The sequence below is a fragment of the Alligator sinensis genome, unplaced genomic scaffold (assembly GCF_000455745.1).
Source record: "Alligator sinensis unplaced genomic scaffold, ASM45574v1 scaffold116_1, whole genome shotgun sequence".
Classification (NCBI taxonomy): Eukaryota; Metazoa; Chordata; order Crocodylia; family Alligatoridae; genus Alligator; species Alligator sinensis.
In genome coordinates, this window is record NW_005841908.1 from 2,656,575 (window position 1) to 2,682,246 (window position 25,672).

The 25,672-nt window shown below is 40.4% G+C and overlaps 1 protein-coding gene across 10 annotated transcripts in view; it reads left to right on the forward strand.

The window, feature by feature from the left end:
• Nucleotides 1-25,672, forward strand: part of SESN3 (sestrin 3) — a 58,200-nt gene that overhangs the window by 23,652 nt on the left and 8,876 nt on the right. For 4 of the 10 annotated variants that reach the window (XM_025197883.1, XM_025197878.1, XM_025197880.1 and 1 more), the window contains exons 2-8: nt 13,168-13,233; nt 13,960-15,363; nt 16,351-16,548; nt 18,277-18,459; nt 19,795-20,031; nt 21,785-21,932; nt 24,954-25,069. In XM_025197883.1, coding sequence (XP_025053668.1) covers nt 16,354-16,548; nt 18,277-18,459; nt 19,795-20,031; nt 21,785-21,932; nt 24,954-25,069 — 879 coding nt within the window. In that variant the 5' untranslated portion in view covers nt 13,168-13,233; nt 13,960-15,363; nt 16,351-16,353. The remainder of the gene's footprint in view (nt 1-13,167; nt 13,234-13,959; nt 15,364-16,350; nt 16,549-18,276; nt 18,460-19,794; nt 20,032-21,784; nt 21,933-24,953; nt 25,070-25,672) is intronic. The other 6 variants (XM_006018617.3, XM_025197885.1, XM_025197886.1 and 3 more) reach the window with 4 other exon arrangements.

Sequence of the window (25,672 nt, forward strand, 5' to 3'; positions counted from 1 at the left end):
TGGTCAACCAACAGTGGCACTTCTGATTGGCCAGGGAGGGGACAGCATTTCCCTGTACTTCATACCTGGGAAGGAGTACAGCCAGAGCTGGAGCCGAGATGCACCTGACAGTAAGGGGAGGAGTGAGAGAAAGGGGACAGAAGGGAGGAGGGGCAGATATCTGCTGTGGGTCTGACTCTGGTCCTGACTTGGGCTCAGGGCCACAATCAGAGCTGCATCAGTTGTTTGCACCCCGCCCCCCACTTTGTATGCAAATCTAAGATGAGGAACTTTTTTCCCTATGCTGACAGTGTATGGGGACACATGCCTCATCTTAGATTCAAGTAAATGTGGTAAGACATGAATGCAGGATCATCTCGGTGACAGGAGTACAATTAAGATTGGTGCCATAACTGAAAATGATGCCCTGTGGGTATAATAATGAAGAATTTTAAAGGGCATGTTCTACATCTCCACAAATGGCTCACAGCATGCAGAAGGGGAAAGATAAATATTTATTTATATTATATGTGAATTGTAGAATCAGCTTATAGGCTATTATACAAATTGCAGTAGAAGTACATACAACGTTTTTCTCCCCATTTCAAAAGCACGTATGCTTAAGTGAAGAAATCCATTGGCTCAGGGTTGTATGGATTAAGTTAGAAAATTGCAAACAGTGGGGAACGATTGCACTCAGCTGTGGTACTGTGGTACGAGAAGGGCTTGGGAATTAGTGGATCATAAAGTGAATATTAGCCAGCAGTGTGTTCTTGTTGTATACAGAGTTGTATCAACAGGAATGTCTTTTGCAAATCAAAGAAAGTGATTCTTCCATTCTATTTGGCACTGATGATGAGGCTTCACCTGGTCATCTTCACCTAGTGTCCAGGTTTGGACTCCACACTTCAGTGAAGAAGTGGATACCGTGAAAAGAGCCTGGTAGAGAGCAGCAAAAATAATTAGAGGCCTATGAAGCCTCTCTGAAGAAAGACTGAAAGAACCAGGGTTATTTGGTCTGGAGAAGAGAACACTGAGGGGAGATTTGGTAACAGTCTTCAAATACCTGGAGGGCATTTATATAGACTTCTCTGTTTAGCTGTAGGAGGTGGGACTAGGAGCAATGGCATCAAACTGCAATGGAGAAAATTTAGGGCAGAGATTAGAAAGAACTTTTTGATTATGAGTAGGGTCTGGTCTAAATTGCGATTTCACAATTTTCTTGAAAATCATCAAGTGATTTTCACAAAAAATGCAGTTTGCAATGAAATGCCATGATATGGCTGTTTGCTGGGGAGTTCCCCAGCCAGCGGCCATATGGCATTTTGTTGCAACAAAACAAAAAATGGGACCTACATGATCTCTGTCCCCTTCCTTCCATAGCAGTGCCTAGCCAATGAGCCTGGCCAGGGAGGGTGAAGCTGCCCACTGCTGCCAGCACTCCCCCGTGGCACCAATCTGCAGGCATGAGGCTACTGTAGCGGGGGGAAGAGCTATGTCTGTACAGGTCCCCCCTGGTACAGCAGGGGCTGGAGTCTTATCCAGCCACCAAACCAGCCCCACCATCCCCCAGGTCTTGCTGCCTGTGGCCGTGGGGCCCAAGGCACCCTTGCTTTGCCTCGCCTTGCAGGACAGCCTGCTGCACCGGGGCCTGCAGGGCTGTGGGGCAGGGCCCCTGAGGAAGCTCCTGGTCTGCGAGCAGGGTGATGCCCCGACCCAAGATGCCCAGCCTGGCCTGACCCAGCCTCGACTGTTCCTGTCACTCCCCAGGGGCTGTGCTGGGAGGGGCTGGAGCAAGTTGCAGCACCCAGTGTACCTTCACCCTCCTCCTGGCATGGCAATGTAGAGCTGGCTGCCCAACGCTGGGACCCCATTCCCTCCTGGCATTTGCAGCTGCTCCCCTCCCCCCTCTAGGGGCTCTCTTCTAAGCCCCTGGGCCCAGAGCTGCAGCCTGGAAGCCTCCCCATGCACCTGCCCCTAAACCTGCCCCGTCAGTCAGTCAGTGGGCGTGGGGGGCGCCACAATATGAGGATGAAAATGATGGCTCGCACCATGATCGGTCACGATATGAGTGTGCTAAGTCCACGCTTTAAACCAGGCCCTAATTAATGAGGATGGTCAAGCATTAGAACAGGCTACCCAGAAAGGTTATTGAACCTCTACCTGGAAATTTTCAAAACAAACATTTAGCTTCAATGGTTTAGATGATCTCATGAGGTACCTTCCAGCCCTACTTTCCTATGATACTGAACATAATGAATGGGGTATAAGCAGTAGCAATAAATGGAGGGTATTGGAAATAAAGTAGCATATATCAGATAGAGACAGAAGCAGTGCTTGAATAAGAGCAATGTCTAGAATACTTTAGATGGAGACGCATTCAGCGACTGTTTAACTAGTGGAGAATCACATGAATTTGTCATGTTATAGGACAGAGGAGTGAAGGGAACTTGGGATAGAAGTTGCACATAAACCGGTATAAGTGATCGGAAACTGGTTCAAATTTGTAACACAGCAGAGGTTCAGTGCATATAAACTGCTTTCAAAATGAATGAAACCAGTTTAAGAATCTGGATGGATGTAGTATCAGACTTAACTGATTTAGGCAAAATCAGTTTAATGAACTTGTGTCCCAGATCCCCTCCAGATTTGAGTTAACTCAGCCCCCCAGCATCCCAGGATGCTTTGCACCTCCCCTGGAATCCCTCCCCTTGCAAGGTGGGTGAGCTAGCCTTGCCCCAAGCTGTTTGTTTCAGCCAAGCAGGGAAGCTTGCTTTATTGTCCCCCAGTTTCTGGCCTGGGCCACTGCAGGCGTGTGGCTGTATTTCCAGAATCAAAAATGAATGTCTGTTCACTTGCTTATCAGTCCAATCTACACGTCTTAGACTAACCTGCAAAAATCTAATTGATTCAGCCTTGGGCTTTTTGACTGTCTGTACTTTGCCAGTATGAGCTCAGTGTGTGGCCTTGGCAACGACTGAAGTTTGAGAAAGAAGTGATAAAGTGACAGCAACTAAAGTTGCAGTAAAATAAAGACCATATGGTATTTTATCTGAACTCTCTGAAGGGTATAAGGTGTGAAATAGCACATTGGCAAATCTATGTTTCTAATCAGCAGCTAGCTTTTTGAAGTCTTGAAAAGCTGCTAATGAGATTATTTAAAACAATAATTAGCAATAAACCAAAGGAGGTCATAGAAATTAGATGAATAAGGATTATGTATAATAAAGGTGAATCTACCTAGAATGAAGAGGGAGAATAATTTCACAGGGCTGGGCAGCATAGCTTTTTGCTAGGGAAACCTCAGTGGGTCTTCATTTGCTCTCTTTCTTTGACAAAGAGATTTAAATATATGGGCAGGGCTGGCCCGTCCTATACTGCGAAACCTGCGGCTGCAGGGGGCCCTGCGGCTAAAGTGGCGAGCGGCCAGTTGCTCGCTGCCAACACCGCTGCCACCAGCTTCTTGTCCAGCCACTCGCTGTCCCCCAACCACTACCGCTGCTGGCTTCTTTGGGGCTGTGGGCCTCAAGACTATTTCTTGCAGGGTACCTCAAAAAATTGTGGGCTAGCCCTGGACATGGGTTCATACATTTTTCCTTCAAGAAGCTGCTTGTATTTATTAAGCAAAACTCTTAGTGCAGAGCTGTGCCTTGAAGTGCTGGGAGATTAATTTTGAACCTTCATGGTCTAGATTCAGACCAGTGTTGGTTAGTCATAATTATGTTTACATCATTGTGGTTGGAACTGGTTGTGGAGGTGAAGAATTTGTGGACCTGATTTGCCCTTTACACCACTCTAGTGGCTGCATAGCCTCAAAGTCTCACTCAGCATCCCCATATGTGCAAATGTTTTATTCCAGTGATCCTAAATTGCAGCATGACAATCTTGATATCAGCTACAATATGGAGACACCAGACAATTGCATAACTAAACACCATTCATTTTTTAATTAAGACTTTTTTTGAAGGTTGGTTGGCAGCAGTGGGGAAAACCAGTAACAAGTTATGGAAAATATCCATATACAATAGATTAATTTCTCTACTTGTAAGAAAATGGAAGAGAAGATACAGCCATGAACATAATGCTTTGTAAGCTGGTTTGTTGGATCAGCTCTTGTAGAGAACCATTTCTTGCTCTTTTCTTCATTCAAACCTAATGGGACTTCCCGAGTCTGTTTACTGATTGATTTTTGTTTGTTTGTCTTCTTTACACATTTGATTTAAGAATAAAAATTTCTACAAAAATCTTACATAGTATAGAGAAGAGGAAGTAGATCTTGTATGCCTGAATTCAAGGCTTGGGAAAGGAAACTTTAATGAGTCAAAACTCACCAAATTGAGACTGATTTCTAGTGTGCTTCGTTTGCCAAGCAAGTTTTTTCACTTTTTGTGAATAATGTCCATAGAACTTGGAGTGTGGTTCTAACTTTACTCTCTTGATACTCTCTTGATACAAACGTTGAACATTTGGTTGCTGTACTCTATTCCTTATATAACACTTGGTATTTGACATCTAATCTTTTGTGATGTTTTAAATCTGTATCCTGCTTCTGTAAATTGAACCTACTTAATATAATTCCATTGCTGAATTCCTTATGATTTTGTATGGTTACTTGTATTGTTCAGGATACTAAATCACTGATACTCAACCAGCGTGCTATGAGATCCTTTTAAGGGGTTTGCACAATATTAGCACCCATTAGGTGTGAAACACCTACATGTAATTCACAAGTGAAATGCCGAGATTTCAAATATGAATCCAGTGTCAAAAATATCCTGACCTGTTGTGGTCTTGAGTTATAAATAACAGAAGAATTTCTGTTAATTTTCTGTAGTCAAAAAAAATGAGTGAAAGCTGAGAACTGGTAGAAGTTAAGAACCACTGCTGTAAATGAAGATTGAGACTGTCATGACTTTTTTTAAGGTCAACTAGGCTACAGACACTCCAGAGTACAAATGGATGAAAACAGGAACTTTGAAGGAGTCACTACTGACTGCAGTGAGTACAGTGTATGGCATTCTGCCCAAAATTATGCTGGCAAAGCTTGTACAATGCACGGTGGATATCAGAAATTGGGGCTGTCCTTGATCTGTAATTGGAAGGATTACAAATGAGATGGTGCATAACAGCTTTCATTGACACGTTTAGTCCATGGGACAGTCGCTATTAATAAAGTTCCTTGTTTGTTTATCAGCTGTTCTTGTAGCAGGTATTGCAGTTTGAAATGGTTGATTGCTTGTCATTACAGCTGGTCAGGAGCCAAGATTTCTGTTCTGTTGGAAATTCTCGCTTTATCTTCTCATCTCTCTGCCACAGGGTAGGATTGAAAAGGCAAAATTTCCCATGAAACTTGTTTAAAAAATAGACTCAGGGCCACTGTAAAGTGTCTTTGCTTTTTCTGTAGCTATGAGAGGAGTATGGTGTGTTATTATGTTAAGAGTGAGGACTTCTAGATAGTTTGATTACTGTTATGATTGCAGTCTCTCTGCATTCCTATTTTAAAATTCATTCCTGCAAATATCTGGTTTCTCCTGTAGGCTTTTCTCATGGAAGATGCAATCTGTCCTTGGTTACTGCAGTTCCAGTTGACTGACCAGTTGGTAAAATGCTCTGAACCTTTTTTACTACTTGTGCTGTAAAACATTCAGTGTTTACCTGATGCTCCTTCATTTGAGGCAAGGTAATTTCCAAACAGTCTAGCATAAGAATGGGATGTATGAGTAATCTGCCAGGGTGCTGATGAAGATTTGAAACGGTGGGTTCGTCTACACGTTCATTAATGCGTCACAGTTACCGCGCATTAAGTTTAGTACTTGGATAACCAAGTACTAAATCAATGCATAGTAACTGGTACTGCTGCACAGTAGCGCCGGTTTATGGGTTTTTACAGATGCTAACTGTGCAGTAGCCTAATACTGCAGTGCAGTAGCATATTAGCATGGGTTTTGCCTGGCCCACTAATGCGCAGTGTTATTACTGCGTGGTTAGCATCTCGTGTAAACGTGCCCAGTGGCATCTCCAGGAAGAGCTACTTTCTGCTTGCTTAAACAACTTTAAAGTTCCATTTTATTCAGCCTTTTTGAAGATCATTTCTTGATGATCTCATATGGCTTATAACTGTTTCCATTGTAAAACTTTTTCTTCTTTTTTGGTCTCCTAATTGCCCCATTCCCCCATTGTCCAATTGAAGTGTGCAAAAGCAAACCTGGAAGACCCACGGTGGCACTTCCGGTTTTGCCGCCGCGACCCGAGTCCCTCCTATAGGACCTTCGTGTCTCACCAGTTGAGAACCCCTGATATATAGCACAGATGTGGGGCAGAAAATTTTCCACGGAAAATTTTGCTCCCCACATCTCTTTCTTTAGCAAAACAGAATGTGGTTCAAGTAGTTCTGAATCATATTTGCCTCAATCTGATTCTGAAATGGAACTAACAAGTAGTGCAAGTGATTTTACAGATAGTGACAGTGAAACTGGAGGTGCCGCAATGACCTCAGTGGAGAGAGTTAAACTCTGTTGAAATAGATGAGTGGACAGCCACAATATATCATGCACAATTCTTTGGGTGGACTATAATTAGTGTGTCAGCAGTTTTCAGTACCGTCATTTTTTTTCCTTAAATGTAAACAAACAATGTAAGGGAAGTACATGCTACTGTGTATTGTCTTTACATTTTCACAAGTATTCCAATAAAAATAATTTCTTTCTACATACAGCTTTAAATTTGTTTGAATATAACATTTCAACCACATTAAGTGTGCTATACTTAATTTTTTTCCTAATCAAATATTTCAGTTCAAATACGTGTGGCTATTGGGGCATAATATTAACATGGGGGTACTTTTTTGTTTTGTTTACTAAATATGAGTCAAATAAACATGCTAAATCAGATTGCGCTCTATTTAGGTCATTGGAAAATTTTCGGGAAAATTTTCAATTAAAAAATTTCCGGAAAACCCACATCTCTGATATATAGTAGCTGAAGCAAAAGTGATTTGTACACATACATATGCCTGTATAGTTAAAATTCAGCAACTTTAAATAAACCTTTTCTTGCTACAGTCTCCTAGCATAGGAATACACTTTTAAATGAGCAATTCCAGAGCCCTGGGTAACTGTTCTATTAAACTAGTTTTAACATGCAGTTGTAACAAGCTTGGGGGGAGCTGTAGACTTAGTGCGATAAGCTTTCATTGTGAAGTGTTGAAAATATGAAATTTTACTTTCTCTTCCATTCCCTTATCCATCTTTGAGTTTTTTGAATAGCTCTTAACTCATCACTTTAGAAAGCATGCCCAAAAGCAATAGTTCTTATCTAAACTTGACAGAGCCAAGGTTATCGTATTTAATACTTCCCATGTTTTATTAATAGCACCCTGAAAACTTGTATAGCTAGATTGTATTTGCAGCATCACTCTTGACAAGCTAGTTCTAACCAGTTCTTACTAAAACACAAGTAAGGGAAAACATCAGTTTTCACATGCTTGATTTCAAAAAACCTCCTTTCTATTAGTTGTTAGCCATTTCAAGATGATCCTCATATACAAATCTTTATACATATAGAGCTCTGCCGTAATATTTTATGGTGACAGCAGAAGGGCTAGAGATTGTATTTTTTAATATAATGACTGTATGATATTGATGGACTACTTCCTGCTAGCTGGTTATACAAAGGACATGCCATAATGTGCTGAAAAAAAAAATTATTTTGTTATTTTTTTTATTTTGGTTTGTTTTGTTTTTTTAGGTTGCCTGTGATCATGAAAAACTTACCAATACGTGAAGAATAGGTTATGTCACTCCAGTGTAGGAGTCTGTTGTACTTTGTTGCAGGAAGAAGGGAATTCTTCCCAATGTGGATATGGGGATGTGTAGGCACATTTACACATGCAATTAGTCCATCTGAATGAACTCTGACAGAGTTTATGCTGGAGTTTATTGCTTCCAGGAACAGCATTTATACGTGTGCCTGGAACTGCGGCTCATCTAGCTGGGGTGGTGCAGCCCTGGTTAGCAGGGAGCCCATGGGGTCAGCCTACCAACCCAGAGCTGCTCCCTCCTCGCTCAGTGTGCTGTGGAGGAGCTGGCTGGGGCACAAGGGTGTGTTGTATGGGGGGTGCCATATGGCTGTGGTCCCCGACAGCCTGATGGCTTGTTGGGGTGAGCCATGAGGAGGTGGAGAGTATCCTACAACTGCCCAATCTGGAATGCCCATCTTTCTCCTGTGACGCCTTGATGTTAATAAAGTTTACCAGGAGATGGATACAGGCCAAACGTTAACCCTGCTTGCCCACCTGGGCCAACTATTCTTCATGGGGCTCCTCCTCCCCTCACATTCCACTCTTACCACATCTTCAATAGAGCCAATAAATTGTCAGTTACTTCGGATGTTACATAACACTCAATTTATATCCATATAAATAAAGTCAAAATAAAAATAACTGCAGAATAAAAACAAATGCAGAATCAGCCTTCAGCTCAGGACCGTCTTAATCAATTTATGTTAGTTTGTCCTGGGTCCCAACAGAAAATAAACTCAAATCAATTCGCTCCACTGCTTGGGCTGGTAGACTTCAACCAAAAAGTTCTTCTCTAGGAAAAAAGAAAGATCATAAATCCAGAATCGAACTGAGCCAGAATCACTTCAGTCCTCAATATTTCAATCAAACTGTTCACAGCTGTCTAATTCATGCCGTCCCATGAATCCCCAGTTTCCTACCTTCAAGTCCCAGTTGCAGTTTGGGGCCCAGATCTCTGGTCGGGACCAATGCCTCCCTTGGGGCTGGCTTTACTTTAACAGTCCCATGCTAGGGCAAGCCAGCTACCTTCCCTCCCTCCTCTTTCCTTTTTTTCTGCCTCGAGCTGTTGTGTCCTCTCCACTCTGTCTGCTCCCTGCAGGCTATCAGCTTTCCACAGCTAGGGTTTCTCCAGCAACTTTTTCTCCCAGAGCTCAGTTCCTTCTCCCTTGTCTTCTGCAGGAGATTGACAGCTCTGGCCACTTCTGGTTCTGGTCTCACTCGTCCATCACTTCTTCTCTCCTTTCTGCCCTTCTATAGGGCCTGAAATGTTGCCCCTTCTACCAATCTGGAAGGATCATGTGCTCCTAAAACTTCGGGACTGGCCCTTTTCACCACAGAAACTCCCCCCTGCCTTGAAGGCAGGTAGTTTGTGCTCCTGTCTCTCTGGGCTCTTCTTGGGACCCCCTTTCCTCCCGTCACAGGGTGCTACAGTGTGGGGCTAGCTGGCAGGCAGGAAGCACCCTAGTGCCCCAACCAGCACTGCTCACTGTCTATACATGCATTGTGGCAGAGTAAATAACTCCACCAAAGAATAGTACTTGTGTTGGGTGTACAATCCGATGGCAGTGTTTATTAGTTTACTCTAGCCTAATAGCACCACTTGTGTAGATGGTGACCCTTTACTGCAAAGCTAATTCGGCAACTGCTGTAAGCGTCTTGTGTAGATGCACCCTGCATGTGGTAAAGCCCTGATTATGCCCTAGTCTGATCAGCCTTGTGAAATGTTTGCATGTGGAAATATGCTCACACAGATGGGCAAAATGATCAAAACAGCAACCCAGAGAATTTTGCAGCAGAAGAAAGAGGGAGACAATTTGCTAGGAAAGTGATTTTCCCTTCCAAAAAGTCAGGTGTTGAGCAGCTTGGAATTTGTCCCCTTTACAGTTGAGAGTGTGTTACCAGCCGTATTTTATTCAGTCATAAACTTACGCTACATTTCTGCTGACAGTGGAGGCGATTTAATGCCAGCTTCGGTTGCATTCTAGATTTGTGCTATCAAACTCAGAAGGTATAACAGCTGTCGATTGTAAGGGGGAAATGGGTTGGCATGTGAATTGAAGGTAACTATCTAGAGGGGAATTTCCTACCATTACCAAAATCCTTATCGTAGCTACCCACAAACATAAAAAGCTTGAGTTACTTCTTGTAGCTGAAATCATGTCAGACTGAAATGAAGCTTATTTTAAAGGGAAATATTGGGTTAATAATATTTGAGAGAAGGACAGATCAAATCCTGTTTTCATGGCTGACTGTCTGATTACCTGAAGAAACATGCTTTTATCTTTTATTTCTTTACCTACTATGCACTCCTATTGATAGGTATGTCAGTGTCATCTTAATATCCCCATATCTAGTTCAAGAAATAGATATTTTTTACCCCTGTAGGACTAACATCTTTTGATTCATAAAAATATTTTACGGTATCTTGGGACTTGAAACATTTATAGTTGATAAATTACAGTAAATTGTCTCCTGGACTGCATTTTATGTAATCAACTCCTATTATTTTTTTAAAGTTGTGTACATTCTTCATTTTTCTCTTCTCAAGGTCCCATCAGGACTTCCTTGTGTATCATCAGATTATCAATTAACATTTTTCCTGCATAATCTGCACTGTTCTTGCATGGCTTCTCAGGGTCTACAAAGTAACACAAGCAGAATAACACATGTTCTAGTGCTTTCACAATCTTGTGCAGCAGTCTGCTGAAAATACTAGCATTTATGGTAATCTCAGAACAGTAGTTATGTACCAGCTTGACTGTCGTACTTAATCAGACTCTTCTCTAGAATTGTTATGGGCATTTAAGGATCGTTCGATGTACAGTCTGAGACTTCTGCATTAGGAGAACAAAATATTTAGAGTGAAAATCTGAACCTGGCACTGATGTATAACTTACTATAAAGTACCCACCATTAACAAGTAATTAGAGACATGCATTCTTGTTTTTGAGAGAGTAAAAGCTTGTATCCATTCAGATATGTGAGGAACCTCAGTAAGTCTGAGAGGGTGTGAGGTTTTGAGGGAGGAACTATACACTTTGATTGGAGAACTAATTATCTTGTTTTACCCATGATGCAAGAAGTAATGGATACCTACAGATCTAAGATCACCTCCGTCATCAGAAGCTATTTGGTACCTAGCAGTAAAACTTGTGCAAACCTTTTGAGAGAGAATATTTGTGTATGTTAGATGTGTGTAGGTTTTTTTTCTTCATAAATGTTAGTTGACTAACCTAAATTGGATTTACTGGTTCATTCTTAGGAAGATTAAATTCCTTATGAATTACAAATAATAGGATGCATGTAATGTAACCTACATATAGCATCCCATAGGGAATATACAAGTGGATAGTCACCTATATGTAATTTCTGTGCTCCTATTACTATCCATTATCCATTAGTTTATCTTCCATAGAGATAACATTTGGGTTGTAACTCTCTTGATTCAGCTCCACTCATAGTTAGTGAAAAGACTCTCACTTAGGTGGAACTATATTGAGATCCATAAGGGTTGTTTTTTTTCTTATTTTTTTTAATCGGAGTCCAGTTCTTTTCTTTTTAAAGAAAGCATGAGTGCTTAATGCTGCTCATCTGTCTCATGTAGTAAATATAGTCTGGTCAGAGGAAGTTAATGTGAAGTTTTTTAGGACCTGGCTCTTATCTTAGTTTTAGGTCCTGTGGGCTTTGTATCATACGTATGGTTGTATTCATCTTATTTAGGGCAAGATATGAGGTTGGTGAGAAACGGAAGCCTCAGACACCCATGATATCACAAAATGGGGTCCAAGACGGTGTTAACTTAGTGAGTGACATGAACATAAGTTAGGGTGTTAGGTCTATGTTTTGTCAGGGTTGCCGGTAGTTTCATGAAGAGTTTAGATTATGGTTTGGATAGGGATAATCCTGCCTCAGGGAGGGAGTTGGACTAGATGGTCTCTGGAGGTCTCTTGCAAGCTCTGTTTCTCTGTGACTGTTACATGCTAAAGGAGTCAGGCAATGGCCATCAGGATTATCAGTAATCCATATTGTTTTAGGCATAGGAGCATGGGCAAATAAGATCAAGACGTTCACACCAGAGCATAATCTAAATCAGGGGTGGGCAAAATGCGGCCCCTGGGGTCCCTAAAAAACTTAAAAAATTAATATTTATCTGTCCCTGGCTGCCTGTCATGTGGCCCTCGATGGCTTGCCAAAACTCTGTAAGTGGCCCTCCGCCTGAAATAATTGCCTGCCCCTGGTCTAAATGAGTGGTTCTCAGCGTATCTGAACCTGCTGTCTACCTCTTCTGTGGTCCAACTACTCCCTCCCCTTTTGAATATTCCCAGCATCAGGCTGCTCTGTGCGTGCCAGTTCTGGCATAGGAAGCATCAGGACTGAATTTCCCTGGTCTTAAGCCTGGATTAGGATGGGGGGAGCAGCCTGGTTCCAAGAACACTTTGTAGGGGAGGGAGCATTATCAGCCAGCTGCTCTTGTGGTCCACCAGTGAGAATCACTGATCTAGACTGTATGATCAGCATACACCTTCACAGCAGACAACTTTTACCAAAAGATATTTTTCTAGCTCGTTGCATACTATTTGAGTTAACAGGAGAATTATGTGGGCAGAATAACGGGATGTCTGAACTGCTACTGTGATGAAGGCAGTCTCTGAGTTCGGTGTTTTGTACAGGTTATTGATTGGGCAGGAACCCCAATCAGTAACCTGTACAAGTTCAGGTTCAGGTTCATTTCCAACCTATTAGAAAGATAACAAGCATAGGCTAAACTTTGGGTTCTCTTCTCAATTTGGTCCACCTCAACTAAGCCACCTTCGTCGGAGTTTCAAGGTACAACTGTCTGACTACAAGTTCTTAAATCATTCTAGTTGCAATGTGTTTGGTAACAGTCTTATGAAAAGGCTGTTTGACACCTACAAAACCTTTCTATTCTTCAAAATGCTTAGATGTTATACAACCAGATTCTAATACTAAGAGAAATGGGATCGAGTCATGTCAGAAGCGTGGCTTTGTCTATATATATCTTGTGTACGTTAGCTCTAGAAGAACTTCCTTCTGGGTTGGGTACTTTTGTATACTTGTATCAGCAATGTGCCAGAAGTGTGTGCACCATTAGCACACATGCTTCCCTAGATCTAACAAGCAGTAAAAATTATACTTGTTTTGTCATGGACCAAGCTGCATGCAGTTTATTAGAGCAAAGTTAAAAGATTGTTCTATTTAATTCACGTGATATGGTGTGATAGCTTTATCTGTTTAACAAGCTGTAAAACATGCAAGCAGTCTTTTAAAAAGTAACCATGTCAAGACCTGTAATATCTAATCTTGTATGATAAAGTGAATTAATGTTATCCTTGATAATTCTGATAGAAGTGCCTGACTTTCCTTTGCAGGAAAAAAGAATCCAAGTTTCTCAGCCTTTAACAAGAGGACCAAGTGCCTTTATACCAGAGAATGAAGTAAGTTTGTAAACTAAAATAACCAAAAGTTTTAAAATGAAAATGTTTGGGGCCAGAGTTCATTGTTCATGTGGGCAGTGAGTGCTACTTTAGATCACGGAGAGTCCTGTTTTGTCTGGGGGTGATTCTGAAAAACAGTTACTGCAAAGATCAGATTTTATGCCTCAGTGAGCCAGTCGTTTTGCCATTTAATACAAATGGCACCCCCAACTTGTCTTCACGTGCCACTGCTAGTTGCAAGTTGCCACATGTGTTATAAGTGGCATGGGCAGCCTGTGTGCCTCACTGCTAGACAAACTTACTGAGGATACAAGGGCTTTTACTAATTTCATACAGGAATCTGAAGCTAAAATATTTTAAATTGTCTGTTAAGGAGGAAAAAAAATCAGGCATCTGAGAGGCAAGGAGGGTTCTAGTTAAGAAAACACTATTGATATACAAGAGAAAGTATGATAAGAAAACCTAAACATGTAGATTTTAAGAGCTGCATAATGAAATTACTGCACCAACAGAAGTCCAGTCAGGCACAAGTAATTCAGGCACAAGTAATTCTGGCAGTCATTATTCCATATGCTTGGCTGCAGTCTCTTTCCAAATAGTGGAATGAATATTGGAATAAACTTCTTAGCATGTCAAAAACTGCAAGAAATGAGTAACATTACAATGACACAATTTGCTAGGCAGATTTTTTGCTTTTGGTGATGGAGTTGTTGACAACATTTCTAGTGGCAGTCTGGAAAGACCCAGCTCAAATCCAGTGGGGGCCTGGCTGCTTCTACCTGCTCTCTGGCCACAGCATGGGCAAAGCCCACCCTCGGCCACCAGAACACTGATGAAGCCCCCTAGCTCTGCAGGCTAGATCTGATTCAACCCCAGAAGTGGGTGACGGGGAATGCATTGAATTACAATTGCAAATCAGGTATTTGACGTATTTCATTCAGATGCTCTGTGATACAGATTGTTATGATGAAAGTTGAAAAATAAAGGCAGGTAGGGGAAAAAGGTGCGAGACAAACATGAACAAGAAGATGTCTGCTAAGATTTTTGAAAGGGGAGTAAACAGCATGCTAACAAAATTCACAGATGATACTAATGTTGGAAGAAGTACAGATACCTGTAAGGACAAGAAAGTAGTATAAATGGAATTATACAGGCAAGAAATATAGTTCAAGAAGTCCACCTGGAAAATACAAGCTAATATATTTGGTCAAATTACCAAAATATTTAATGTGGAGATAAATGAGGGAAACAGTAATGCTGAAAGAGTTAGTGTTAATTCTTTCGCTGTATATGGAAGGGGCAGCAGCATATGACCTATTCCTTTCTCAACAGAACCAGTCTAGTCGCACCTGAAATACTCTTCTCAGTTCTGAGTGCTTCGTGGCTGCTTGCAGACATTCAAAAAACAAAAGAAAAATCCATGCTTTACCAAAAGAAATGGTGCATTACTTCAACCCAGCTCTGCAGCATTTGTATAGATCGGGTGCTTCAGTAGAGCTTTTTGGTGCTTTTTTATCTAATAGCTGATTCAATCAGCTAGTGGATAAAAGCACCAACAAAGCCCCGCTAAAGCACCCAAAATATACAGACATTGTGCCTCTTCTGGGCATGTACTGGGCTGGGCGCGGGAACATGCCAAGTGTAAAATGAAGCACCACTTTTTTGTTTGCTTTTTTTAATGTCTTCAAGCAGCCTTTTACAAGATAGAGACACTAAGAAACTGGATAAAATTCAGAAAAGATTACCAAAATTCACCCAAGAACTGAAGGGACTGAAATAAAGGAAATGCTGAGATGAATATGTACCTGAAGAATCCTTAGAAAACTGAAGTAGACCTAAGTCTATAAGTAGTAGTTGAACTGTTTAATAACTGAGTAGTGAAGGAATTTTGTTTAGAATGGATCAGTGGGGTATAAGATGGACCAATGGCATGAAATTAAGAACAGATGTAATGTGAAAATCAGAGTAAAGCTTGTTGGAAGGCCTTTGTCTTAGTAGACGTCATTAAGAAAGGAATAACAGAGAAGAATTCTACCTGAGGTAATTGATTGGACTGGGTAATTACATGACCATACAAGTCTCCTCCATTTCTGCCTTCTCATCCCACATGGAACACCAGGAAATCTCGAGGTAAAAAAGTGAAGATGCAGTAACTCATTCAGGCTGATTATTTATTTTCAATGACATTTTATCAAAGCAGTATTTTGATTCTCCATTTACAAGCTAACATGATATTGAGTATTTGCTGCAATTTTATACCTTAATCTGTGATACATTCGTTGGAATGGGAAGGAAGATTGTGGTAGTTTTAATGATAAACCAGCTACCTAAGATTCTGCTGGAGGGGAGTTAAAGAGTAACTCGGGTTTTCTAGTCTTTTGCTTGTAATCTTTTATTTATTTTTAAACAATTAACATGCTTAGGCTGAGTGTCCTTGGAGATAATATTAGCTAATAGCTGCTAATATTTTTGTTCAGGCTTGTATTTCAAGAGCTGCTGGCTTTTTGTCCTTTGGGTTTGTTTTTTTAATACCGTGTTATTTCATCTAGTATCCCAGGAACAGAATTTGCTGCAATAATTAAACAATAGCTTTAGTTTTAAAAACGGCTTTATGCTCCTACTTTTAAAAACTGCTTGAATATTATGGGGAAATAACACTTGATCTCTCTAATTATACAGACATAAAAAAGTAAATGCCAGTCCACTTCTCTGCTTTATATATGTAACCAGGCTATGCTCCATTATTAACTTTGAAGTAACATTTTGGGGGGGCTGGTATGTGTTTGTGTGGATTCATTGACTTCTACAAATTTATCTTAATTTGTACCAGCTCAAAATCTTACTTTTAGAATGACTTACTGAACATTGTCCTTGATCATCTTGGCTGAATATTAAAGTAGTAGACTGAGTATACAGGACTCAGTTTTCTGTATACTAGTGGTTTCTTATTGGTTTTGTCAAGTAGTGTCTGCCTGTGTATATGTCTGGCCACTCCAAAGTGTATGGAAGTTGGAAATGTATGCGTGCACATATATATGTGCACCATGAAAATGTTTGAATCCAGGTTTATATGAGGAAAAACCATCTTTCCTGGTTTCTCTGCTTTGTTCTCAAAAGGTTATGCAAGCAAATGGCATAGATGAACGTACAAACCTTATCGTGGAAGAATACTCAACATCTGGTCGCCTAGACAACATCACACAGGTCATGAGTTTACACACTCAGTACTTGGAGTCTTTCCTCCGCAGCCAGTTTTATATGTTGCGTATGGATGGACCCCTTCCTTTGCCCTATAGGCACTACATTGCTATAATGGTATGTACCAAGAATTGCTGTTTCCATTCTCATTCTCTTACCTGCTTGACTGCCCTTGAACAGTCTCCTTTACAGAGTGAGCTTACCTTGGCTCCCTTCTGAGGGAAGAAGCCTGGCCACTAATTCGGTCCTTTTCTGTGAGGAGTTGGAGTTCCTGCCACTTGATAATTTACACTAGGTTACATGTCTCACACATGTCCATAAGTGAAATTTCATGGGCAGTGTTTAAAACAATGACACCTTAAACATGCTTGCTTTGGGTAATCACCCTGCTTCATCCAAGGAAAACTAATTAAATTGATTCTTATTGAAGAACTGGTCTTAATTGGGTACAAATACTGTATTTACTTGAATACAAGAAAACTTTTTTCCATCCATTTGGTATGGGGAAAAAAAGCCCCTTGTCTTATATACAAGGAAATCTCACTAAATACATTGCCTTTCATTAAACTGCTGCCAAAAACAGCAAGTACTTAAAATTCGAAACCAACTATGAAGGTGATTTAAATGCAGCCAACACTGAACATGACTTTAAAACATAGGGCCTACATTGGGCAAACCCATAAGGATAGGCTGGCACAGCCCATCTGAATAAAACGTACAGTAGTGCCTATTAAGAGCAGTCCCCCTTGCTACTGACACTTGAAAGTCATGGGGAGCCACTACAATGCATACATTTTACTTCCTCTTCACTCCCACAATTGAGCTGCGCCTTTCTTCACCATTTCCAGTGATTCCTGTTTCTTCACCAGTCTTAAATGCCTGGCAAACATCACAAAACAGGGCCTCAAACAGTTCACCCAGAACCCCTCTGTCACCCCCTCTCTCAGCCTGGCACACATGATTGATGTGGCCCCGCTTTCTGGGAGGTGAAGCTGGACCAGGTTGCCCTGTGCCTCATCTGCAGATAAATTTTTGGAGGATCCCAGGACTTGTGACAAGAACACCCAAGTCCAGTCATGAGTGAGCGCTAATTATCACATGGATCCTTTGTTGTGGATATCTGGAATACACACACACCCGCTGAGCTGTGGGATCACCATGACTTGAAATGCTGGTGCCTCTGGGGCCCAACCCAAGGAGCTGGGTGGTAAATCATGAGCCTTTTGGCTTTGGATTAATACTGTGCATAGTTTGTACTTTATATAAGTAGGTACAAAAGTGTTGCTTGAAAATATCTTTTTGGAGCGCCTGCGCTAAAACTTTGCAGCAGCTTTTTAAAAAAAGGTAATATGCATCAATTCTGGATGAGCTAAATGCATGGGTACTACATGCACATTTCTACAGCCAAGTTTAATTTCAGGGTTATTGTTTTCAAATCTGCTCATCATTTCTGTATGCTCAGAAAAAGCAGAGTCTGATAGTAAGGAGAGGGGAAAGGGGCTGCCATGGGAAAATGAGGTGAAACAAAGCAAAGGGGCTACCTGATTCTCGCCTCCCCACCCCCAATTTATTTTCCTTGCTATAGCAGTGGGAAGAGGAGTTCTAGGCAGACCTCCAATAATTATATTCTATACCTGGAAATTATAACAAATTTATAAATTTTCCATATATAGAATGTAATTATTTGGAGGTAGTCTTATAATCAGGATAGTCTTCTATTTGAGTAAATACTGTATTTTATAGTCTAACCTTTCACAGTATGAAGGTATTTTCATCTTGTGTGTACATCTCTCCTCAACATAAAACAAAATCAATCTGTACTCTAAATGTGTTGTTGTATTTTAGGCTGCTGCCAGACATCAGTGTTCCTACCTAATAAATATGCATGTTGATGAGTTTCTGAAGACTGGTGGGATTGCAGAATGGTTAAATGGAGTGGAATATATACCACAAAGACTGAAAAATCTGAATGAAATAAACAAACTTCTTGCACACCGGCCCTGGCTGATCACAAAAGAGCACATTCAGGTACCGATCAGAAAGTATCTAGCATTAGCAGTATGTACCTAGTTAGGGCCTAGAACATTTCTGTTAATCTAGAAATCTCCATCTATAGAAGAAATTCTGATTTTCTGATGCAGATAGTAATATGGGTGACTGAATGATTATGAATACCCAGTAGTGGGCAAGTCTACATGTGCATTAATGTGCATTAAATCTAGTAACTCCAGGCACCTGTGTACAAGCGCCGAGGCTGCTCCAAGCCTCTGGAATTCCAGCACATTGGAGCAGACTTGGTTTAATTACTACACAATTACCATGCTCCAGCAGCCTCCTGCATTTTGTATAGCAGCATCCCTGCTCTTAAAAATGGTGTTGGGGGTACTTGTACTAAAACTCATGGAATGAGCTTTAGTTCAAGTGCTCATGTTGCCAATTTTAAGCGCTGGGACACTTATACAGGAGATGTAGCAGCACTTTAATTAGATCAGCATGTAAAAGTGCCCTCCATTATGAGGTACTAGGAAAATGGACATTAGCCTGTCTTAATGCGCATTAACTAAAGAGCATGGCTTTTACATGACACTTAATGTGCATTAGCCTATTTCAAGGTGCATTAACTATATAGCACAGTTTTTTAGTGATGCTTTACTGTGCATTAAAATAAGCTAATGCACATAAAAGTGCATGTGTAGACATGCCCACTGTGGTCAAAAGGTTTATAAATACCTGTCCTTCTGGTAGGCAGGATATAAAGGAAGATGTTTCTGCTATAAATTGGAGGCAATTAGAACACAACCTTCTTATTGCTGTTTAATAGAATGTCAGATTAAGGCAGTTTTGAGAGAGGGTGTGTTTTTTTGTGTGTTTTTTAAGTTAAAGTGCAAGGAGCACTTGTACTGCAAGAGCTGCTTATTCTTTCTGATTTTATATTTCTGCTTTTTTTTTCCTGTATACTTATTTTGGGGGAAACATCATATGTCTACCTTGTCTGTTCTTACCGTTTTCCTTCCTGGCGTTCCCCTTAGCTATATTTCTCTGCTGCAGTTGCCTTGGGAGATCCTTTGCAATTCACCAGAGACCAGATAAGGGTTTTATTTTATTATGTTAGAGGCAAGTAACTATGTAAATATTTCTGTAAAGCCTTTTTTTCCCTAAAGATGGTCATTTAATATGGAGAGTTCAAAATAAGACAGTATTGCTGGCCTTGGCACTGAGAGGGGGGAGTTCTGGTAAAAGGAAACTAGAAGTTAATTTCACTTAATGTAAATGTTACCATATGTAATGTAAATATAAATTATTCTCACTCCTGTGTTCATCCCTAAAGCCTGTATATTTACACCTTATTTGTTCTTATTTCAGAAACTTGTCAAGACTGGGGAAAATAATTGGTCTCTTCCTGAACTGGTGCATGCTGTGGTCCTGTTGGCACATTATCATGCCTTGGCGAGTTTTGTCTTTGGTAGTGGCATTAATCCCGAGAGAGATCCAGATGCCTCTAATGGGGTCAGACTTATAGCAGTCAACAACTTCTGTGTCTGTGATCTTGCCAATGACAACAGTATAGAGAATGCATCCCTCAGAAGTAGCAGCTTTGGGGTTAGTGTTGCAAGAGAATGCTGTTGCTTGTTTCCAAGGAATTTGTTAATGCAAAGTACACGCATTCTTTCTTGTTTGAAGTTCAGTGTAGTATGGCTTTTGTGTCTACTACTGCAGTGCCAGGGAAATGGTGGTATAAAAAGTTTTAACTTTAGTTTGCAATGTAACAGATTTCAAAATTGCATTATTCTTACTGCAGTCTTGAATTCAAATGAATTTTAATGGTTATTCTTCCATAAACCACTGGCACTAAGGCCTCTTTACAGTACAAAACTGAAAACCCTAGATTTCAAATAGCATAAACTACTGTTTTTAACTCCAGAGGTTCTTAAGACAGTGGGTGCTAAAATTTTGCAATCAGAGGGCACCTACACACATGCAGTGAGACTGCTCTAATGCGCTGTACTTACTGAGCAGTGTAATGGCGACAGGGACGCTTTTAAGTAACGTTTATTTGACGAGCTTTAGTTAAAGTGCCTCCGCTGCCATTTTTCAGCATGGGGAAGATGATGCACGTAATGCTCTAGGCACTTTAATTAGAGAGCCACTCTAATTGAAGCACCCCCCCGTACACGCTCCCAGAGTACATGTATAAACACCCAGAGTTGGTAAATTGCACATTGGTGATCTGAATTGTCACTGTGGCCTTTTCTGTGATACTAGAAAAGGCCAGTATTTGAAACGACCTTTTGTAGAAAAGGAATCGGTAAAACTCTTCACCATAATTGTGATTAAACTCCCAGAGAGAATTTTGACTAATAATTAGTTAACTATAGTGTATAGCAAATTCCAGGTTTGCAGATCTTACTTTGTAATCCTTTGAAGAGGTCATTTTGTTCTGCTGGACCATCCCTCCTCTTTTTTGGTGGAGGGCTCAGTAGATTTCAATAATAAAATATTTTGTGAGTAACAGACTTATATATATCTAGGAAGGATTGGAAGGAGAGAGAATGTTTATGCATGACTTGAACGAGAAATGCAGTAGGCTGTAGGTAGGTTTGTGCCTACAATATGTGGTACTAATTTTCGCTTCTGCCTTGTAATATATTCTCTTTAATATGGAAAAGCAAGTAGCTTGGGCCAATAAGAATGACATTAAAATAGAAGATAAAACTAACTTTATTGTCTTGGGTTCTGTTTTTTGATCTCACTCTTTAGATCAGGGTGTGGCAACCTGTGGGCTGGATTTGGCCCACAGAGCTGGGGCTTCAACAGCCTTCAGCAGCAGGGGGCTTTACCTGCTCCATGCAACCAGGCGCTGGAGAAGCTTTGTTTGTGCCATACCCCAGCCAGGTAGTGGGGTGAAGGAGCTGGCAGCTGGGTCCTAGTGCTGGCCTAGCTCACACCTGAACTGAGCCATTCCAGTCCACTGCTGGAGAATATTGAGCATAGCTTTCAGCAGTAGGAGAATAAGAAAAGTCAATTTTAATATTAACAGTTATTATTGAAGTACATGTCAGTGTTTATGTAGGAAATTAGCATCCTTCTTGAGCTTTCAGAATGCTGGAATGTTTATTAAATAGGGCTTTTTCCTCCTTTTTAAGCAATGAACACATTTCTCAGTTACTCTTGTCTTCTGAAAGTTTTTAAAAATTTTGAATCTTTTAAAGTTTAGACCATATGATATAGGTCTATACTGTATTGTATTATCATGGATGCAGCTGACTTGAGAATATTATGTATGAGTTAAAACCTTAAATAGCATTTATGCAATTTAATTTCTAATCTTCCAGAATATCTTTGTGTTTTGCAGATGGTAGATTCTTTAAGTGAGCTGGAGGCCTTAATGGAAAGAATGAAGCGCCTGCAAGAAGAGAGAGAGGATGAGGAGGCAACTCAGGAAGAGATGGCAACTCGTTTTGAACAGGAAAAGAAAGAGAGTCTTCTTGTAGTTACTGGAGGTACTTCACATACTCTGCCTGGCCTCTGGGTCTTGCTTCATTGTATCTAGAATTCTTATTCCAAATCAGTTCACTAAGACAGGGGTCAGCAACCTACAGGCTGTGGGCTGGATTTGACTTGCAAAAAGATTGGATCCGTCCCATGGCAGCTTGGTGAATTGGCAGTATGCTTCAGCCAGGGCAGCAGAGGAGGTGTTCCAGAATGTTTCCCAGGTGCATTCTGTATCCCTTCCACAACATCTGCTGATCACTTTGCAGCCCACAAAAGGGACAGGAACAAGCAGAAACTTGTGGGGACAGAAGGTTCCCAACCCCCAAATTAATTAGTAGCAGTTCCTTTAATCTTAATGGCATGGTAAAGATGCTTCCTATCTGATTTAAAGCCAAGCAATTGCAAATGTCAAAATTATTAGGAAGTCAGTCTGTTTCAGGAAGAAATTCAACACAATTTTCTGCAGAAATTGCTGCTTCATGCTGCTGTAGTCGTATGAATTCTAGTTCACTTTTATAGAAAAGTTGAAGAGTAGACTTCTACAACACTTTGAAGAAGCTTGGTTCTTCTGGAAATTTTTGTATTAATACACTTGGAAACAGAGGGATACAGAGAAAAACCATAGTCAAGGATGAGGATAACTCTGATCTATGTATTTTGGGAGGTTGCTTCATTATACCAGTTTTATCAGTACAGTAACTCAAAATTACAAGTCTCTTTCTGAATTACTTTATGATTTGTTATAATTGCTACCTTGATGGCAAGTTATTGCTAGAGTCTGTTTTATATGTTGTGTCAGTAATTCTTGATCTGTTTTTCAAGGGCTTTATTAGGAGATGGTTGGAGACGCTAAGCTATCTAAGATGTGTAGCTTAGTGGTTATTTCTTTTTTTTAAAGGGATTTAATGGGTATTGATCTATGAGACTCCCTGGGTTTTCCTAGAATACTATAATAATGTCAAGGTGCATCTTATAGCTACAGGGAGAAGCCAGTGGAAAAAAGGAACTTCAGACTGAGTTAAATCAAATTTGTTCCTTCAGAATGCAAAACTGTACCTACCTAACTTGGTTGCAGTAGCTGTTGGTGTGCTAGGAGACATGAAGGAACTCAGTCTCTTTTATTGGAAATCTGCAGAGATCATCTTTTTTGTTCTTTGAAAACATACCATTTAAAAACCCCTAAAAGAATATTGTTGTACCATAATGTTGCATTGTTTCCTAGTTAGATCTAAAAACACCTGTCTGCTCGCAGGATGTAATTCTCATTGATTCAAAAAGAGCATTTTAATTTCTACAGTTGTAGTCAAACTCTCTTGTCTATCTGTTGTTACTCCTTACCATAGTATCCCAGCACCTTCAAAGTAAAATCAGTAACAGTATAAAAACTTAAATGGTCCTTATGAAATGTTTAAAAACGTATACCTTCTTTTGCTAAAACTGTGCTTTGGGTAGGGTTTTTTCTCTTTCTTGGTAGGTGTGGATGTGTGGAGTTTTTTTGGTAGGTGGGTGCGGGGTAGCCTGCATATTTCTTTATCCCATACAATTCAAGCGGACTGCACCTAGTTTCAGCAAGTTGGACCTCTTTTTAAATCTTCAGACAAGATTACCTACAGCAGATGCCATGCGAATTTCTTTCCCCACACAGTTATGTTTTGATTGGTTAATGAGGCAGAGAGCATGATAAAGCATCTCTGTGATTCTTGGATTAACGGATTTTTAAGGTGCTAACAGTGGACATATGGCAACTTTTCTGTCAATGCACATGGAAGTGAGCCAGGGTTTTAATGTGAGGGTCAAATGCAGTCAGCTATGTAGTAATCAAGTCCTGTAAAGGTAGTTACACAATCAAGCCACCTGCTTGTTAAGAGGAGAAAGACTGATTCCTGAGAGAGAATGGGTACTTGCTTAGTGACACATTGTTGAAGCTCTTCACAGATGCTTAGTTACTGCAGCTGTTGGTATAATTTCAGCCTTTCTTGCAGTCAGTTCTTTGCTTTCATATAGTCTTGAATTGATATTTACAAGCCAAGTATTGTATATCTCTTCATACTTAATTTATTGCTTTTTGATTGCTCATATTCTGCTCTATAAAAAAAAAAAAAAAAAGCTGATAGATATCAAGACAACAGGCCCTCTGGGTAGTTTAGCTTGTCAGGGGGACATATTTTCATTTTTTGTGCTGTGCACCAGTGTCTTATTGTACAAGCTTTACTTCACTGTATCAAAGGAGTGACCTATTCCAGTGGGAAGCAAGTCAGTAAGTATATGGCAGTGGTATAACACTGGTCATACGTGTTTTATGTCACAGAAGCTCCATAAGGCTGCTCTACGAGCATGATAATAGTAAGAAAACATGAACCTGACTGAGTGCTATGATTGTAGTTTACTATTGCATGTAGTGCTATGATAGTAAAAACTACTGTGTATACTCTGTTCGGTCCTGCTGGTTTTGTTACCCAACATGCCACATCTATAATTGTCTGTTCTAATCTCAAATTCATTTTGAGCTTCCCTTAACTTTACTACATTGATTCATGCCTTCTTTCTTCATAACAGCCCAGAAAGTTGCATAGGGTCACTTTTTTAAAGATATCTATCTTTTTTTAATCCAATCTGTGGCCAAGCCCTTTCATTTCTTGTTTCATGTCCCCATAACGTGTCCCCAAAATTCATCCTCTATTCTGTATTCCAGCCACCATAAAGAATATAAGCAGAAGGGAAGGGGGGAAAATTAAAATCTAGACTCCTTGCTTGCAGAGATAAGAATGCTACTGAAACTCTTATTCAAATTAAATCAAACAAAATACTAAAATGTTTAAATCTTACAAATGCACACAAGCAAAATACCATAAACTAAATGAAAATTTACTGACATTCTCACAGTTCTGTCTCCTCCCAAAGACCTTGTCCTGCTACTTTATATTATTTTAAATTTTCTATACAGTTCTATGTCGGAGTGGGGGTTGGGAGGTAGTAGTGGTCTCCCTGATATGTCTGTTCTCAACGCACTATTTTGCTATCCTTACCAGCATTTGATGATGAGATGGTATCCATGGATGTGTCCCGCTACATTGAAGATCCTGGTTTTGGGTACAAAGACTTTGCCAGACGGGGAGAAGAACATCTGCCAACATTCCGGGCTCAGGTACTTAAATGCATTTATTTTAGTAATTTCAGTCGAGGAGATTTTTTACATTCCCCATCACCGGAGAAAATAAAATTGAGGAGCATTTGTGGCAGGATATCCTTGTTATATGCCCGTGTTCATGTGGAGGATCAAATAGATTATTGCTACTTATGGTATGTATTTCTAGTGGTTTTTGTATGATCAGTTTTTAAATATCCTGGGCCTTTCCTCCTGGGTAATTGTTCCCCTACTATTGTCAGCCAGAGGCCAAGGACTGATAAGCTTTCATTTGTCTTATGCCTTTCTAGAACAAGTCTGTGGAACTTGCTAAATAGATCCAGGGTTGGAGTTTTGTTGTAGCCATATGGTCCAGGAAATGTATGAGAGGGAAGGATTCTTTGTGGGGAAGGGCACTTGATGCCCAAAAGTTTACCAATGGCTCTTCCAGCTATACAGTTGGTCCAATAAAAGGTATCACAAAGCCTCTTTGCCTCATGTTCTAAGTTTGTAAATCTGTTTTATAAAAGCAAAGAACTCAAAGAGCTGCTTTCCTTTCCCTCCAAATATTAAAATCTTGTACTTAATGAGGCCCAGGAAATTGCAACACTTAATTTCTTCAGC